General features: G+C 37.3%; 1 protein-coding gene across 5 annotated transcripts in view; it reads left to right on the top strand.

The window, feature by feature from the left end:
* Positions 1-17,369, top strand: part of ETV1 (ETS variant transcription factor 1) — a 67,386-nt gene that overhangs the window by 10,149 nt on the left and 39,868 nt on the right. For 4 of the 5 annotated variants that reach the window (XM_035545252.1, XM_035545249.2, XM_035545253.1 and 1 more), the window contains exon 5: positions 3,286-3,339. The exons of the other annotated variant lie outside the window; for it this stretch is intronic. In XM_035545252.1, the coding sequence (XP_035401145.1) occupies positions 3,286-3,339 (54 nt within the window). The remainder of the gene's footprint in view (positions 1-3,285; positions 3,340-17,369) is intronic. 5 annotated transcript variants of the gene reach the window in all.

Raw genomic sequence — 17,369 nt, 5'->3', positions numbered from 1 at the left:
GTGCAGACAGTTGCAACGCTGCAAGTTACGTTTTCCTTTCAGACATTCAGGTTAAAGTGTCTTTACCTGTCCTTTTAACTTGCTGCAAATTAATTAATTCCTCTAATTATCCAAACTCAGGGTATAAAAGCGCTCTTTCCTTTGAGTAATGGGATGATGTATCCAGACCGTTCGCCTTCTCACAGCAATATGCTGTCGGAAGAAGTATATGTATTGGGTTGACGGTCGCTTGCATTTCTGCAATATAATCATGTGTAAGTTGCAATTCTGCTAGTTTAAACTAACAAACAAACAAAAAACAGATTAAATGAAGGAATAATTTACGTTCTCATCTCCAACAGTTAGTGGGTCCTTTTAATTTCTTTTTATAGGCTTGTGTGCTTATTTGTAAGGTACTGATGCTATTAAAAATAGATTCCAGTAGGAAATGTATGTTCCTGGGTTGAACACTTTGGATGTTATTCTTTGTTTTGTTTATATTTGGCAGGGTTTTAAACACTTCCTAGCTTGCTGTATTCCTTGTCCTACAGAGGCTTTTTAGGCTATGTCAGTATTGTATTTAAAATACGTTTTGACAGCACAGTCTCCACCTGTTTCTACAGTTCTGATGCACCTTGATTTCTATTAAATATGTCTTCATAAATTTTTGGGATCCATGAATGAAGTGTATTTTTCTTGTTTACTCCAGACCACATCAGGGGTAATGCCAGTGTCTCTAAAGTAATAGACTGGTTTTGTGTGAAGATTCAACCAGCTGTATTTTATGTTTTCTTACTTTTTCACTGGGAAAAAAAACTGACTTCATTTACTGAAATAGTAAGTACCAGATTTACTTGAAGTAAGTCATGTTAAACTGCTAAAGCCAGAATAAAGCACCGGTGAAGCAGTCCGACGCACAGAATATGCTCTAGAAACTTATATAAGATTGCTGTTCCATTTCTATAATCACTAAATGTAGCCTTCTGATTTCAACAGGAGGGATTTTTTTGTTTTGTTTTCTTTAGCCTTTTTCAAATATCCCAGCTTCACCAATTAACATATATATATATGCTCATATGTGTATAAAAAAACATTAGAGTCATACTAACCTCCTTGCTGCATTCGAAAATGATAGCTGGCTTAAGAACAATGTGTGGGATGTGTCTTCAGTAAACAAGAAATTACTTGATAGAATTACTTTAAACTCTGAATGTTTAGAGTACAAACCTTTCAAAAACAATCAGGAATGTATAAAAAACATAGGAATTGATTTTTAAGTAGAAAACCTTATTTTCATGGTTGGATTCTTCAGTGGCAGTCAAATAGTTGGCATTTTTGTTAGGAAAATGCCTAACATTTGAATGTAGTGAATTACATCAAATGTCAGAAATTACAGAGTGTTAATATATGGGCTCATGTTGTATACCTGAGTTCATTTCTGGTAGGAGTCCTGTGGTTTCTCTGGAGGAAAGAGAGATTTAATGCATCAAAAATACTGGGAGTATTTGGTTTGGTAAAATGCATGTTTTATACAGATTCAAACTTTGAGGAATTAACATCCTCAGAGACACTGGCTTCTAAGAGTCTCTGTAATGTTTTTTGAAAAAAAATAACAACAACAGTTATGTATTTTTTTTCAGAGTAATATTAATTACCCTTCATGTATTTACCTTACTCTCACTTCCTTTAAAATCTGTGTTTGCAGAGTTCCCAAGGTCATTTGTTCTTTAGAGGTATTTGCTGCAATTAAGACACTAGGACTTTAAACATTTGTTTTAAAACCGAGAGCAAATAATTTTTTGGTATGATGAGCCTGATTCTGAGCTCTTTACTCAGGAAAAAAACCTTCCAGTTAAGTCATTAGAAATACTTCCTGAGTAAGGAGTGGAGATCTGGTCCACGAAGAGTACTGTAGTGCACATTCAAAATAATTGTGAGTAATTATAATTAAATCTATATTTTTAATTCATATATATTCTGCTAAAACTAGTATCAATTGTACATATATGAGGGAGAAGATATGTGTCTTAAACTAGAAAGTGTGCTGAAGGGCATTAAAGTTATATTTTATCATTTACCGTATTTCATGTTTTGGTAGTCACTGTTTCAATAAATGATTATATAACCAGTATTTACCTCTTGAATTTTGTTGGGTAACCGGATCATGGCAGATGCTTACTTTTAATTAAGATCATATGAATTATTTGCTTGTCTTTAGACAAGAACTGTGTAAATTAAAATATTTTCAAACAGATACTTTTATGAAGCTTTGCTGTGATGATTGTAGTTAGCATATGTTGAGCAAAAGATGACAAAGTTCAGATGCGGTAAGCTGAATCTCCCGTAGGATGTAGCCAGAACCAGTCGTGCTCTGAGGATGCTGCTTCTTAGAGTAATGTTCTGCCGGTATTCAAATGTACTCACCTGTAACATACGTTCAGTGGTATTTCAGCTTTAATGGTTCAAATGAGTTTTCAAGACAGTATGGTTAATGTCCTAGGTACACAAAGAAAAGGAACTGTAGTACCACAGAAGCAAAATTATGTTATCAGCAGACCGTGATTGTATTTTGTAGCTCACATTTCTGATGAAAGTTTCTTAAGAGCGAAGATGATCTTGCAGAAGTCGAATGGATGTTAATAATGATTCTTGTTTAAATAATTTTATTTTTTTTTTTATTTATTTTTTTATGTCTGAAATGTTGTTACTGAACCAGCAATTCTGTGGTCTGGTAAAATAGCTGTTTTTGAGTATTTAAAATAATAGCAAAAAGAACCCTACTGTGTTGGCTGACTGCCACGAAAAACTGGAATTGTTTTTAAGTATGCCGAAGATGCGGTGGCTTGGGGTTAAAGATGCATAGGTGTTAAATGCTAAGATTTGGTGTTACTCAGACTTTCTGTGCAAATGTTTTGCAAACGAGCACTGCTGGTTTTCAGTGGTGGTATAGCAGGTGCAGACCCTGGTGCGGGCGGTGAGGCAGGGTGGGTGCCAGAGGCAGCCTTCACGTCCTCCTGCCCCGATCGCTCTGTGCCGGGGCCGCTCGGGGCTGGTGCTGCACCACACAGCTTCACCCCAGGGTTTGTCCGATAGCGACATGGTTCGCTTTGCCTGATTTTTATGCCCAACAATGAGAGAAATGAAAACCCTAGTTTTAAACTTGGCAGCGCTTCAAATTAAGCACAAGAGTCTTTATTTATGCTTTAATGGCTTCTTTTAATTCTTTCCTCGTTTTTTTTTTTTTTGTTGTTTTGTTTTTTTGTTTGTTTGTTTGTTTGTTGTTTGTTTTTGTTTTCCTTTCTTCAGCTCAGGTACCTGACAATGACGAGCAGTTTGTGCCAGACTATCAGGCTGAAAGTTGTAAGTATAGTATGAATCATTGCTTTCTTAAAAATATGTACTTGTATATTTATATTTGGCTCTTTGTTATTTATTGTGTCATCTGTAATCATGTGATGGTGCCTTTTGCTGGGCAGTGACATCAGTGCAAGGAATAGATAAAGCAAGCGGTGATTTGATGTGCAGCCAAAAATGGCTCTTTGGCCTGAAGGTATAACCTTTAGCGGGGGCCAGCTACTGTCATTTCCAACCCCAGGGAAGCAAGGGAAAAGTCCTGCCTGGAGGCAGAGGGGCTTTCTCTGTCCCTGGGGTATGAGGAGGTGGATGTTGCCCCAAGTCAGGTGTTAGGGACGTAGGAGACAACTGTACCGGGCAGAAATTGGGCTGTTCGATAGGTTTTGTGTACCAATACATAAATAAACGTCTGCACATAATCAAGTACAGACACTGCTGGAGCATTTTTAAGTAATTCTAGCATGTGGCATTTTGTTACTCAAAACACAGTTTTAGTTTGAAGTAAAGCAAGAAAGCAGGAGTTGTATTAAGTTGGATGCTTTGTGTTGTTTGCTATTTTACTAACATGTCTCCAGAGTTATTTTGTTAACCTGTGTCCCTCAAATCTTGCCCATACCTGCTAAACTGCTACTCATTCTGGTAAACAGAATACTGTACGTGCTGGTCTGTGGTTTTAGGTGGTTTCAAGGGCATTTTAAAGATATTGCATGAGAGATGCTGTGTGACCAAGTCACAGACTTCTTGCAGCTTCTTCACGCATCCTTCTTCCTCATGGCAATTCTTCTCTCCATCATCAGGTCTTTTCTAAACAGTGTCTGCTGATTGCAGCAGAGCGCATGGTAGCTTTTCCGTTTTGCTAAATAACTTAAATAATTTATCCTATCAGAGTGAATTACTGCAGTTCACTAAACCAGATAGCTGTTAAAGACAGTCATGTACTGATATGTTGGGATTAAAATTTGAGAGATCAGAAAAAAAATGCATTACAATAGTCTTTAACCCCTAAAAAACAAGTTCAGAGTTTTCATATAGGTATTGTAGAGGATTTTTCCAGTTATTTAGAAACAGTTTTAAGAATATTTGGAGCATATGTGACAACATTTCATGGAGAAAAAGAAAAAAAAAATGTCTTCCCTGGAACGCTGATAGTATACCTAAACAGCAACAATTTAGTTTTTGTTTTTCTCTACAAGTTTCTGTACATATACCAATCAGCAAGCACGGTCACTTTTAGAGTTACCCTTTGTAACAGTTTATTTATTTTTTTTTTCACCTCAGCCTTCACAGATTTTTTTTAATATAATATGAAAGCTGAAACTGTTCTATACATTGAAAATTAAATACTTTATCCTACATATGGAGCTGTGTCCAAGCATACATCCTTTGTGTAAGAGTACAAAGTACAGTTAGGGCTTCTATTAACCCACAATTATTGTTATACAACAAGTCAATGATTCTTGGAAAATAATTTGTGAACTGTGAATGAAAAGCCCCATTGAAGCTTGTCACCGCTTTTGGTGATAAAGAAATTCTCCTAATATAGCTATTTCATTAATGCTGTTGTATTTCAAAGTTCCTTAGCCACAGCTTACACAGTATTATCAAAGGAACATTTATTTCTTCATTTCAGTTGCTTTCTTTATCTTAAGTAAAGGTCAGGAGAGCTTCCTGGAGAGTTACTCTGGCAAAGGTTACGGAGTTTCAGACATACACTTGTATATAATGTATGTAGCTGTGGGCTCTGCGAAACAGGAATGGAGATGAACATAACCAAAGCCATGGGGAAATTACCGTTGCAAAAGTGCCGCGGTTGTGACTGTTTTCTCTAGGATCCAAACCTGCCTTCAAACTGTATTATAATTACTTACTATATATAATCTGTAAGTCTGAACAGCGTTAACCCTGTTACTGGCAAGAATCTGGCAGGAGCACTTGGCTTTTCTTTCTCTTTCCTTCTTTCCCTCTTCTTTCCCTCTTCTTTCCCTCTTCTTTCCCTCTTCTTTCCCTCTTCTTTCCCTCTTCTTTCCCTCTTCTTTCCCTCTTCTTTCCCTCTTCTTTCCCTCTTCTTTCCTTCTTTCTCCTTCTTTCCTTCTTTTTCCTTCTCTTTCTCTCTCTCTCTCTTTCTCTCTCTCTCTCTTTCTCTCTCTCTCTCTCTTTCTCTCTCTTTCTCCTTCTCTCTCTCTCTTTCTCCTTCTCTCTCTCTCTTTCCCTCTTTCTCTCTTTCCCTCTTTCCCTCTTTCTTTCGGGAGAGGATGGGTGAGTTTTCATTGCAAAAAGTGCACCTATGTAGGTTCAGTGACTAATACACTCATTTAGGCCCCAAATGGTGAAGGACACAAGTATTAAACTAGTGAAGGTCACAGTCATTTTCTGGTCCAGAGGCAAGCAAACCATGCATTTTTGGTGTGCTTTATTTCTCCAGCCTCATTTAAATTTTCTGAAAAAAGCTCATTTATGGTGCCATGTACAGATAAAGGAGATGGGTTAATGTGATTTACAGAATATGTAAAGAAAAGTAGGTGCTCCTCTAAAACAGCTACAGCCCAGGTATAATCTTAGTTATATTTTATTTCTAGCTTCATTCCTTGAAAAATGGGCTTTAAAACTGAGGTAGGTTTGTGGTCTTAAATTAAAACTTGCAACATTTGAAAGAAGTTGTAAGAAACAGTGTAACAGCGGCAGTTCTGGGAAACTCTGGTTAAAAACTTCTTGCCTAGCTAGAACCAGGGTGGTCAAATCTGGAAGCAAAGATGTGGAAGGCAGCAGAACAGGTGATACTGCCAAGAACATGTGCTGTGTCCTGGCACTGAGCAGGATTAAATGCCCCTTAAAGTGCCATAGGTTTTTCATTTCTTTTCTGTAATAATGATTTTAACTAGTGAAACTGCACTTGTATTAGTAACTAAGGGAAACATTTAGTTTAGATTAGATATACAGTCCACTTTATCCACTTAGGGATTTAACTTCAAAGCTAACTTGGGACCATGAATATTTCAATTATGAGTTGCTATTAAGCTTCAATCAGTTTTTAAAAAGCAAACATAATATATGTATTTATAGTTAGGTGTGGGCTCTAGATACTATGAGTGAGATCAACAGTTAGCATAACTTCATGTCATATTATTGACATTGCTGGAATTATATATATTCCTACCAGCTAAGGATCTAGCTAGTAAAGCTTCCCCTTAATGCTTTAAACTTCATTTTGCCTCTTTAAAGTTGAATTTATTTTGTTATTCCAGTGTGCCTTTTGGGAAAAGGTCCTTCCTCCCAGAGAAATCTTAGACATGTCTACACTTCTAAACCTTTATTTTTTTTTCAGTGTCCAAAGCCCCATCTTGTCCATCTTGTATTACTTTTTTTATTATACTTTTTTTTTAACCTTGAATACATACTACAAAGAACAGTTTTGTAGTTTAGCTCAGAGTGAGAAGAATGAAGAGTAGATAACAACCAGTCTGTTCTGCTGAAATTTGAAAAACAAATCACCATTTAGTTTCTCTTAACCTTCTGCTTTTTGCAGCAACTGAACTTTGTAAGTTCTGTGGGAGAAAAATGCATCACAAGATGTTTTCATCTTGCAATTACGCAGGAAAAATTACAGAAATTGCATATTAAATAGTGTAATTTTCTTACTCTTTCCTTTCATGTCTATTCTTTAAAGATATACAAATTCCACAAAAAAAGAGCAAGGAATCATTCTGTACCAAGCAGGATGGTTTCGCCCCTCTCTTGAATCTGTTTCTGTACTTCATGCAGCAGCTGACCTGTTTGCTATGTTTTAAGCGACCTACAAATGTCTCTTCTTCCAGCAATTATGTGAAAAGTGGCATAAAGCAAAAATACAAAGACTGTTTCTCCAAGAAAAACAGTTTTTTGATTTATGTATTTTTTTTAACCACTGTTCTGTATGGGACACTTTTTTCTGAATTCTTAGTTAAGCTGTTTTTCTGGCCTTATAAAGTCTCTATTTACATGTCAAGAAGGATAACCTGTGTTAACTTCCTCAGATAAAGTTTCCTATTGTTGCCAGTCCATTTTCATATACTGAGGAGGAGCCAGATCTTGAACTGGCTGTAATCAGTGGCAAGGTTTTCAGATACCATAGAACAGCAAGGACTTTCCAATCTGGGAGTAAAAATGAATAAATTGTTCAGTTTGCTCGAAGTTAATAGCTGTTGAGGTGAAGATTGCTTGCTCCTATTGTTTGGATGGTTTTGGATGGAGGAAGTAGGTAGGATTTGCTGATGTCTAAAGGATGTAGTTGGCAGAGAAAACTTGGTATTGTCAACAGTGCAATGATTTGTAATTTGACCTTGGTGCTGTTGGTTATAAACGGGGATTACCCTGCACCAAACCAGATTGCCTGTTGTTTTAATAGCATAATCATGTTTCGCTATTTTAAAATAATTTGTATTTACATTGGTCTGTTCTTCTAGAGTTCTTTTTTTTTTCCTTCTTCTTTTGCCCTAAAACATTGGTTACCCATTTAAAATTCTGGATAAAATCTTGCTTTCCACTATTTATTATTGAATTTATGCTCATGAGGATTTGTGCTGTGCTTCGTGTTCTTGACCGGTGTCCTTCCTGCTCTTTCATTTTGTGCCTGTATTGTTTCCCTGGCCATCACGGTCTTAACTTAACACTGCCAAGGGGTAAGTGTTAATGTTAATGTTAGACCACATCTGTTGACAGTAAATGGGAAGGGCTGGCTGTAAAATCCCTGCTCCTCCATGTCTGATTAAACTTTAAGATAGGAATAATATTTTGTAGCAGTGAATTTGTTGCTGATCTTTCAAGATCTTTATTCTTTCTCTTTCTCTCTCTTTTTTTTTTTCCTCCAGGTTTAGCAAAAGAGCTCTTTCAATGTAGATGCCAGGAGCCTTAAATTATTCAGGGATGTGCTTTTTAGATGCTCTAGCTTGCAATCTTTAAAAGCCTGTTAAAGAGAGATTCTTTACAAAGGCTTCAGGTAGCTGTATTCTTCTGTCATTTTAACTAATGGCTTAGGATATTCCAAATGCAGTTTAAATGAGGAAAAGCTTTAATATTTATTTACATGTTTGCAGCATATAAGATCATGCACAGCTTTTTTGCACCATCAAGAGAAAAATGTTCTGTTTGTTTTATTTTCTTTCACTTTCTGTGACTTAAATTTCAAAAGTGAATTTTACAACCTGAAGAGCATTTCCTATTTGCCTCAGTATAACAAGAGCTGGTGTGAACAGTTGGTGGAGCTTAATTTTCACTTATTTTTACATATTTTGGAGGAGAAATATGCTATTAAAATGAAGTAGAAAATACCAGAATAATGTAAGTTCTGATGGGCCTACCAAAGTCAAAAGGAGATCTGTTTACTGAGTTTGTTTTTGTTTGTGCTGTAGAATAGTTTAATTTTGCAGCTTCTAGAAAAAAAAATAGTGGACTGAAAAAATGTCAGCATTTTTAACATGATGATTCAGTGCATAGGCAGCTGGTAGTCATATCTTGGTAGTGCACAATGTCCTAGAAATCGCAGTTGGTAGTGTTTTGGTTTTCTGTGTGGCAAGTTGCACACACCCAGTGTGCTTTTAGTTTTTTTTTTAATTTTCTTTCTTTCTTTTCTTTTTTTTTTTCATTTCTGCTGTTGGGGTATTTTTCTTTAGAGACTACATGGCTGGAATCACCTTTTCTTTAAGTGTCTTTCTGTAAGCATGGTACTGCAGGAGACAGTCTGACAAATATCCTACAGGGTGGTGCTAGTTCTTGATACTCAGCTATTGCCTCGTAGGGCTTTCTGCTGCAGCTGGGCTTTGTTTCTTGCCACTCAACTTTAAAACTATTTCCTTTCATAGGTCAGACATTGTTAAATACAGATACAGTTATTTATTTGTTTTAGAGTATGCCCAACTAACAGATTCTTAAAGGGCTGTGAGAGTCAGGGCTCTGTAAGTTTGCCCTTAGCTTTGCATGACCTTGGGCATGTTGCTTAACGTCTTTGTTTCTTAGTTTGAAGTAGGTGCAGAAATGCATGTATCACTCTGCTGTGAGGTATACAGCTTTCTTAATGATCACTTATCTAGAGATCTCAAAAGCATTTTACAAAGAGTCCAATGCAATTGCTGTTGTAAGAGCTGGAGAGGTCAGACTGAGGAGTCGATGCTGACCACCTATCTCCCTTCAAGGTTCCCTTAGATAGCCTCGCTTCTTTCATTGTGTTCCTGAGCACTTGTTTCCTTTGTTTAAAGCAGGACTGAAACTGTTATCAACCGTTAGCTAGCTTTCTTTTTCTTCCTTTCTCTCTTTCTTTTTCTTTCTTTCTTTCTTTCTTTCTTTCTTTCTTTCTTTCTTTCTTTCTTTCTTTCCTTTCTTTCTTTCCTTTCTTTCTTTCCTTTCTTTCCTTTCTTAATCAAAATAAATTTGGAATTGGTGTCTTTCAGAGAACTTTGCAGGCTCATTTTGTGGTTTGTTGCTGGGCATTGGTTTATGCTAATATAGATTATTTTTCCTACTCCTTTCTCTAGAGGATTTTTGGAAATATTTAATTCTTCTGGAGTTGTGACCTGTTCTATAATTGCAAGATTTAATTCTTGGAAAAGTTTTACCAAGAGGCAAGTGATGGACTCCAAGGCCTTTAATTTGTGACCTTAATGGCAGAAAAAAAAATGTTGATTTGCCTTGATTTTAAACATTAGTTTCTGTTTATATGATTTTCCGCCTGTATTTTGGTGCTACATTTTCACCTTTGAAGGAACAAGGATTTAGGTTCTCCTGAATTGTAGCAGTGGCACTAGGTCACAAATTGTGCAAGTACCTGTGGTGGCAATAGCGCTGTGAAACAAATGACAGGACATCATTGAACATGTGGCTTTTCCTTTCTGAAACTTTTAAAGTTGAAGCCGTTCCTTTCAGAGTGCTCCGCATGCCATGATGGGAATTTTATTGCTAATTGTGAGGTACCCCTGGGCGTCCCAGTTGTGATAGTGCAACCATATTATGTAAATGTGGTTTAACAGCACAGGGCCAGGCTGTGAACCCCGTGGTTTCCAGCGCTGATGTATGGAGGATGCTAAGCAACTGGATGGGGTTGTTGTTGTGGGACTTTTGTCACCCTGTCCTCCCCTGGCCTTCCACCCGCCTGTCCTTGTTAGACCAAGCTGACTTGGTGCTCTTTCCTCAGAGCCCCATCCTCATTTGCTGTTTTATTGCAGATTAAAGGCTTGGGTTGCATGTGGAGGTTATCAGCTAATGAATAAACTTCAGTCATCCTGTCCTGTGATAAATCTGTCTCGTAGATCAAAGATGAAGCATGTAGACCTTTTTTCTTTCAAATGGTAATTTCTTAAGGCTGTCAGATAAACTTCCTGAGGTCTGTTTACATAAAAACAAAAAACATTAAACAGATTTTATTCAAAATGTTGGATTTTTAGTTTTGAAAAAAACTTCCATTTCCTCTCTGAGGAAACCTCCCCTCCTCCCATCCCCATAAGGACTCTGTGAAGATCCCATCTGTGGAAATACAGGCAAGCCTCACGCTGTAACTTGTAGTCACGGCAGTATTTTCTTAACACGACAGTTATTTCTGTTTTAAAACAGATAGTTGTTTAGTTAATTTCATCAGGAGCATGTATATGTATTAGAGCATCTGTTCAGCTCCAGTTGTATTAAACAAAGTATGCAGATTTTTTTTTCTACTGTATTTTCACAGAGAAATCAAAACCAAACAAGGCAGACTGAAGGGTCTCAGTGATTGTTTAATATAAAATCGTTATTCTCTTTAAACTGCTTTCCACGCAGTGTTTTTGCAAAAAGTATTTTGTATTCCAAGAGCAGCCTAAATAATGATTTGAAAATCTACGAGCTCTGGAATGGTGTAAAATAAAGAGGCAGTCTGCAAGCTGAGTCCGCTGCAGTTTATTTTCTGTGTTTCCATAGGTAAAACGTATTTACAGGCTGTATCGTTTTTGTGTCTTTTTTTTTCTACTGTTTGCTGCGTCAGCAACAGAAGACAGAAGTCAGGCTCTCCCACAGACTGCCGTGAAGTTTTCAAAGGGTGTAGAAGGAAAAAAAGGAAGGAGAGAGTGACAGTCCTCAAAACATCCATTAAGCGTTGGACAGTTTGTGATACACTCATGGCATGCAATACCGATTTTGCTAGCCTCTGTGAGCATACAGGAAAATATGCCCCTTGCTTAAGGTTCTCTGTCCTTTTGTTGTGGTCCTATCCACTTCAGTGCTGGGAAGTAATTTGGGTGGAAACTTTTATAAGCTGTTAAATATGTATAAATTATGATATTTGTTAGACTAGCTACTCAGTGTACTAAGTAGGCAAGTTAAGCTTTTCAAGTTTTTAGAAACGGTCAATGCTTTTTCCAGAAATAAACCCAAACTAGTCTAAACTTGTAAATGGAAAACCGATTCCTTTTTAAAGGCATCTGCTCCAGTCTTTTGCCTGAGAAGGTTTCTTTTCTTGTCCTTTTACTTATTCTTCTTGATCTCCGTGTCTTTGATGCATTACTCTTACCCATTTCTGGATTATAGTTTGACCTTGATTTGAGGTGAAAAGAGAAGTGAACTGTCTTGGTGATATCTTTTTTCTTATGTATCTATTTGTTCTGTAAGCTGAGGATTATGCATGTTAGAAAAGAGTGAATGATTAGCAACTTTATTTCTGGTTTCCTTTTTTTTCCTGTGACTGTTTATGAACTTATTCAGCAAATGTGGTTGCCAGTAAGTTAATGTAGTGAAATATTTTTTAGCAGTGACATTTACTGCCAAGTCCTGCAGTGTCTGAATAGGAAGGTTACTGACTGGCCAGGTTGTTGTCTTTAAATTTATATGTTATGAGTCATCATCAAGGACATTCGAAAATTTACATGTGCAAAAACAATTCTCAGTCTTACTAATTTGATCCTCTTTGCTCAAATATTGTTTCTTTTCTGCTTCTAATGTATATCTGAAAAAGATAACCTGTTTTTTCATACTCTAATGTCTTCTTGCTGAAACTGAGTGCAATATTTTTTTATTAACCCATCCGTAAAGCAAACTTCAGATAACCAAAGTACTAACATAAATAGAGATATAAGGGACTTCAAAACAGTGCCAATGTTTAGAAAAGAACAAAAGTTTTAAGTATTTGAGAGTAGAATTTGTGAGCCAGATTTATACAAGTGTGCATTTTCAAAGTGTATACTCTGTGTATCTGTATGTTCAGTAAATAAGAAATATACACATCATGTAGTTTTCAGTCTTACTGGTTGCATGCATATGTAAAATAATCACACAACATCAGGAACGATGAGCCTCAGAAAATATGTGTAATGTATGTAATGGTTCTGTGTATTCCATTGTGAGTCCCCCCTACAGAAAGGATGCTTAAAGTGGCAGAAGCCTTAAATGTCTGTGCTGAAAATCAGAGCCTGGCTGCAGGTGGTCAAAATTCCACCAGCTTCAAAAAGAGCACTTTGCTAAGAGTCTTTAAATATCAGGCTACTTATTTGAGTCCTGACTTTTTGTTCCCAGACGTAACCACTTTTGACAATGGCTTCTTTGTTTCCCTGTTGAATCAGTGATAAAAACTTGTGAGCTGAGTATTATTGTTGACTCATTTCAGTGGCCTGCACCTTTTGCAGTGGAGATTGCAGGTTTTTGCAGTGTTTTTTGTGGTTTGGTAATAGACTAAGGATTTAGATTTCAGCCTCACTTTTAACAGTTTTAGGTTAAGGTTGTTAGAGTTGCTTTACTGGTGAGTATTCTTGAAAATTTAGCATGGAAGTATGAAAGACACATACATTTGGAACGGTGACAGTCTCATTCTTCCAACAAAGTAAACAAAAATCCCATTAGCTAGCCTGCGTTAGTGTGTACTTGTTTTATGAATGTATACATGTTCTTACTGTAAAAGTCAGAAACAAATTAAAAATCATTTGCTGGAAATGCAATTTTGTTCCTTTTGATGCCTATCATTGAGACTTGCTAAAATAAAAACAAATTGTAAATAATATTTTAAATTAGTTGTTTAATTTATGCTAGAGAGCTAACTGTGTAGTCCATTATTTATTGTCTCCTCTTGCTTTCACATACTCTTGAGTAGCTAACTGACAGACAGGCATGATTATCCTTAAGGATAATCTATTGTTATGATGTTCATTTATTATGAGGATATTCCTATTTTACAGGGAAGCAAATTGACACACTGATTATGAGCCTCTGAAGGTAGGCTCAGAAGCCTGAGATACTTAAAACTAGAAGCAACCTTCTAACACCAAAAAGATATTTAGGTTATGAACAAATAATGGCAGAACCAGACATTAAATCCAGCTTCTTTCACTTCTTGTTCAGCTGCAGGTACAAGATCAGCTGCCTTCTCACATGTAGGTGGTTATTAGCTCTTTGTATGAATATGTGTGAAAACATACAAGCAAAACAAAATAAAGCAAAACAAAAACCAAAACCCAAACTAGAGTGATGTGACTTGAAACCGTTGTGTAAGAGGGAAATGAATCAGAATCAGTTCCTGTTTGTTTTCTGCTGTCGACATGCTTTCCTAAATTTCTAGATTTCATGTCTTTGAAACAGAACATAGAAAAAAAAAACTTTATTTTAAAGCCTAGTATTATATCTGCCAAAAATATTTGTTAGAATTTCCAAAGTTTTCTTCATATTTCTATATTCATATATCATATTTCTGTCTGTGCATCCTATTAAAATCCAGACCTGAAACCCCCACATTGCTAATTTACCTGAAGTCAAAATTGTGTGTGTATAAAATGCTGGGGTATTATCTCACTTGGATATTTTAGTAATGGAAGTTATGTAGTACTTAGCCATTACCTCTTGCAATTTAAATTAAATTTTGGAAATTGCTGCAAATGGAACTCCTGTCCTCAGAAGAGCACACAGACCCTGATTTAGTGGCCAGCTTTCTTTTCTTCCCATTTAACTTTATTGATAATTCCCAGGTAGGAATACAATTTAAGTTTTCTCCCAGGCTTGATTTTACATTAAGACTTTCAAGGAGGTTTCGCCTCCCCTTACACCCTGCCTGGGAGCCTTTGGAGCCACGTACATTATAAGTAACTGTAGGAACAAATGCTCCTGATCTCCTCCCAGGACTGTAACACCACAAGCTAATGCACATGAAGAACAAGCCTTTCTCTCTGGGGTCCTGGATGCTGCCAGGTCCAGTATAGGGGGATTACAAATTCTTCAGATTTTTTTCCCTCATAATCATGTTATGCTATCCATGGGTTTTAGATCCCAGTTGGTTTAATTTTTATGAGGTTACTGCTTCCTTCTTCAGAGAGCCCTAAGCCTCTGTTTGTTTTGGGGGCAGGGGAGCAGGGAGATCTCTTCCTCCTGCCTCACCTACTCTCCTCAAACACTAAAGCAAGCCAGTTTGCTCCTCCTAGCTTAATCCTCCCTTTCTCTCTCCTACCAATGTTCTGCAAATTTCCTTACCTTATTCTTAGAGTTACCCAGTGTCTGTGGTGTTTATCAGCAAGTTAACTTTTGCCCTGGAGGTCCAGGTTCGGGGCAGCGTGGGCCTCTACCCCTCTGGCAGCGCTTTCCCCTGGGCTGCCTGCGTGGCAAGCTTCATGAAGTCAGACAGGTAAATGTCTGGAAGGAAAGGAGAACATTGCATGAAGGGGACGTAAATCAGTATTAAGCAGTGCCCATGACAGCATTTCTGTGAGATTGCCGATTTCGGAGGCTAAGAAACTGTGTCAGTGACTGCAGCTCCCAATGAATAAAATACCTTCTGGACAATTCTTAACTAGACGCTGAAATCTTTTGGGGGTGGATGAGGAGAGGGGGTCAGCTAAGCAAAATTGTGTCAAATTAGTCGTTTGCTTGGAGGTAGAGGAGTACGGGCAGTTTTATAATCCCACGAGGCAGTCCAGCCAGCTATCAGCTGCCTAAATAAAGTGTCAGTTTAGGCCAAAAGGCTTAACAAAGTGTTTACCAGCAGCCTGTTGAAAAGTTTGCCTTCTAATTGTTCTTTGGGTTTGGGGAGTAGGTTAACTTGTATTGATGTTTTCTGAAACCTTTCCCCCTCCCCTTTCTCTAGCCAGGTGGGAAGGGTTGGCTTTTTTTTTTTTTTGATACACAGAACATACTTGCAACTTCAATTTTCAACCGGCTTGGCCCTCTTAAATGAGAAGCCAAGTGGCTACAAATATCCAAATTATCTCAGTGGTGCCTTCAGCACTGCCAGCATCAGAAAGCTGCAGGGGTACCCTCGGTAACTCTAATGAATATTTCAGAAATTGCAACTGTGCAGACAAGCAAACAAGGGATATCTTTTTATTAAAAATGGGGACTAAACCAGTTACTAACTATATGGGTACAACCTCTAATATTGTATCCCCGACTCCACACACAGGTGGAGTCACCTTCCACCTCTCAAGAAGGCTTCATCTACTGTGGCAGTGTGTGTGTGTGTGTGTGTGTGTGTGTGCGTGGGGAGGGGGTCCTAGGTTCGTTGCCCAGAAATAGCTGAATTGGCACCAATTTTTAGAGTCCTAGCAGACAAGCTTTAGAAAAGCATGTTTCAGTTAAAGAATGACATTTATTTCCAGTTCTGAAGAAGTGTCTAGAAGAATTTCTTTGCTGAAAAGAGGCAGGAACATCGTTTTTAGGAGTCAAGCAAACTGTGCTGTAGGGAAGTGGCATTCATCTGCTCTATAATTGTAATTTTGCTGGTCATTTTTTCCCATGTACAAATGCCCTACTGTAAACCTGCTGTATAGATACTGATGCAACCTTGCCACAATTTCGACATGCTGTAGGTACAATGAACCCCTCTCTGTTCTCTAAATACCTTCTTTTTGGTTTTAATGTTATTCTCAAATGCTTTATAGTCATGCCAGATTATAGTAAAGATAGGAATAATTACGGTTGATATACAGAATTAACATAATCTAGAGATGAGCAGGTAATTCAATTAATTTAAAATTGATTTTCATCAATACTTGTTTTTTTGTCTTTTAGTCCTTAATATGTAATGCTTTGTGGTTTGCATTAAAAAAAAAAAAAAAAGAAAAGAAAAAACCCACAACAAAACAAAATAAAACCCTTCCCCCTACTCCTAAGCAAGAGAAAATTATTATAGCAAACAATCCTTGTTAATGCAGGGGCATTACTGCCGACTTTAAGGTCCAGAATTATCCAGTATCAGTTGTAGGAAAATATGCAGTTATTTTCTGTCTTGAAACTCTGCAGTACTACTCTACTGCTTTCAGTGCAGTTCATCTTCACCTGCTTACTGCTTTTTCCTATTTCAAATTCAGAATCAGTATTTTTTTATTCTCATACCATGTTATCTGAAACAGTCCATGGGGATTTTGAGAGCAAAATCCCCCAATTTTGGACTGTCTCTTATTCTTCAACCCCCCATCCTTCCCCACCCCCCAATGATTTTAAAGACTATATTATTATGTAGCATTCTGGCAATGCAGTATTCAAGTAGACTGTTAATTGACATGCACAGTATTGTATGCTTTAGCCTGGAAGAGAAAATAAGCAATTTGCTTCATTTTGCAGAGTGAGTTCTAACTGTTATTAAAGTGCATTTGTAGTTGCATATTTTCCAGTAAAGGTGACAGATTACTTCAAAGCTGGTATTTTCTTTTTGTTAAACAAGGTTCTCAAATAGATCCATCTTGCCCACGTATTCTATTCTTGCCAGTTGGCTTTGAAAGCTGGTGCTTGGGCTCATCGTTAAGAACTAGCTTCCAAAAAAATGAGATCCCATGCTGTTTCTATCTATTGAGCTGGTAGGGGCTGGAAGGATCTGATCTGAAGCCAAGGCAAAGACTGAATTGATGGAATCATATCTAATAGGTTTGCCAAGTACTGCCCAGTGATGAAGTTCCACTTTCTGGGAAAGAGCACCAAGGTGAGGGATGGCAGAACATTCACAGTGATACCGGCTATCCACAGATTTCCTTAGAAATTTGACTTAGAGCCAGGCCCTTACATACAAAAGGAGTAGTTTGAGTGAATTATTACACCTTTAATTCTTGTTCTGCATGCCTCTTCCCCATATTCTTCAT

This window comes from Cygnus atratus, chromosome 2 (assembly GCF_013377495.2).
Source record: "Cygnus atratus isolate AKBS03 ecotype Queensland, Australia chromosome 2, CAtr_DNAZoo_HiC_assembly, whole genome shotgun sequence".
NCBI lineage: Eukaryota > Metazoa > Chordata > Aves > Anseriformes > Anatidae > Cygnus > Cygnus atratus.
The sequence above is the reverse complement of the archived record's forward strand: the minus strand, read 5'-3'. Positions and strand labels throughout refer to the sequence as shown.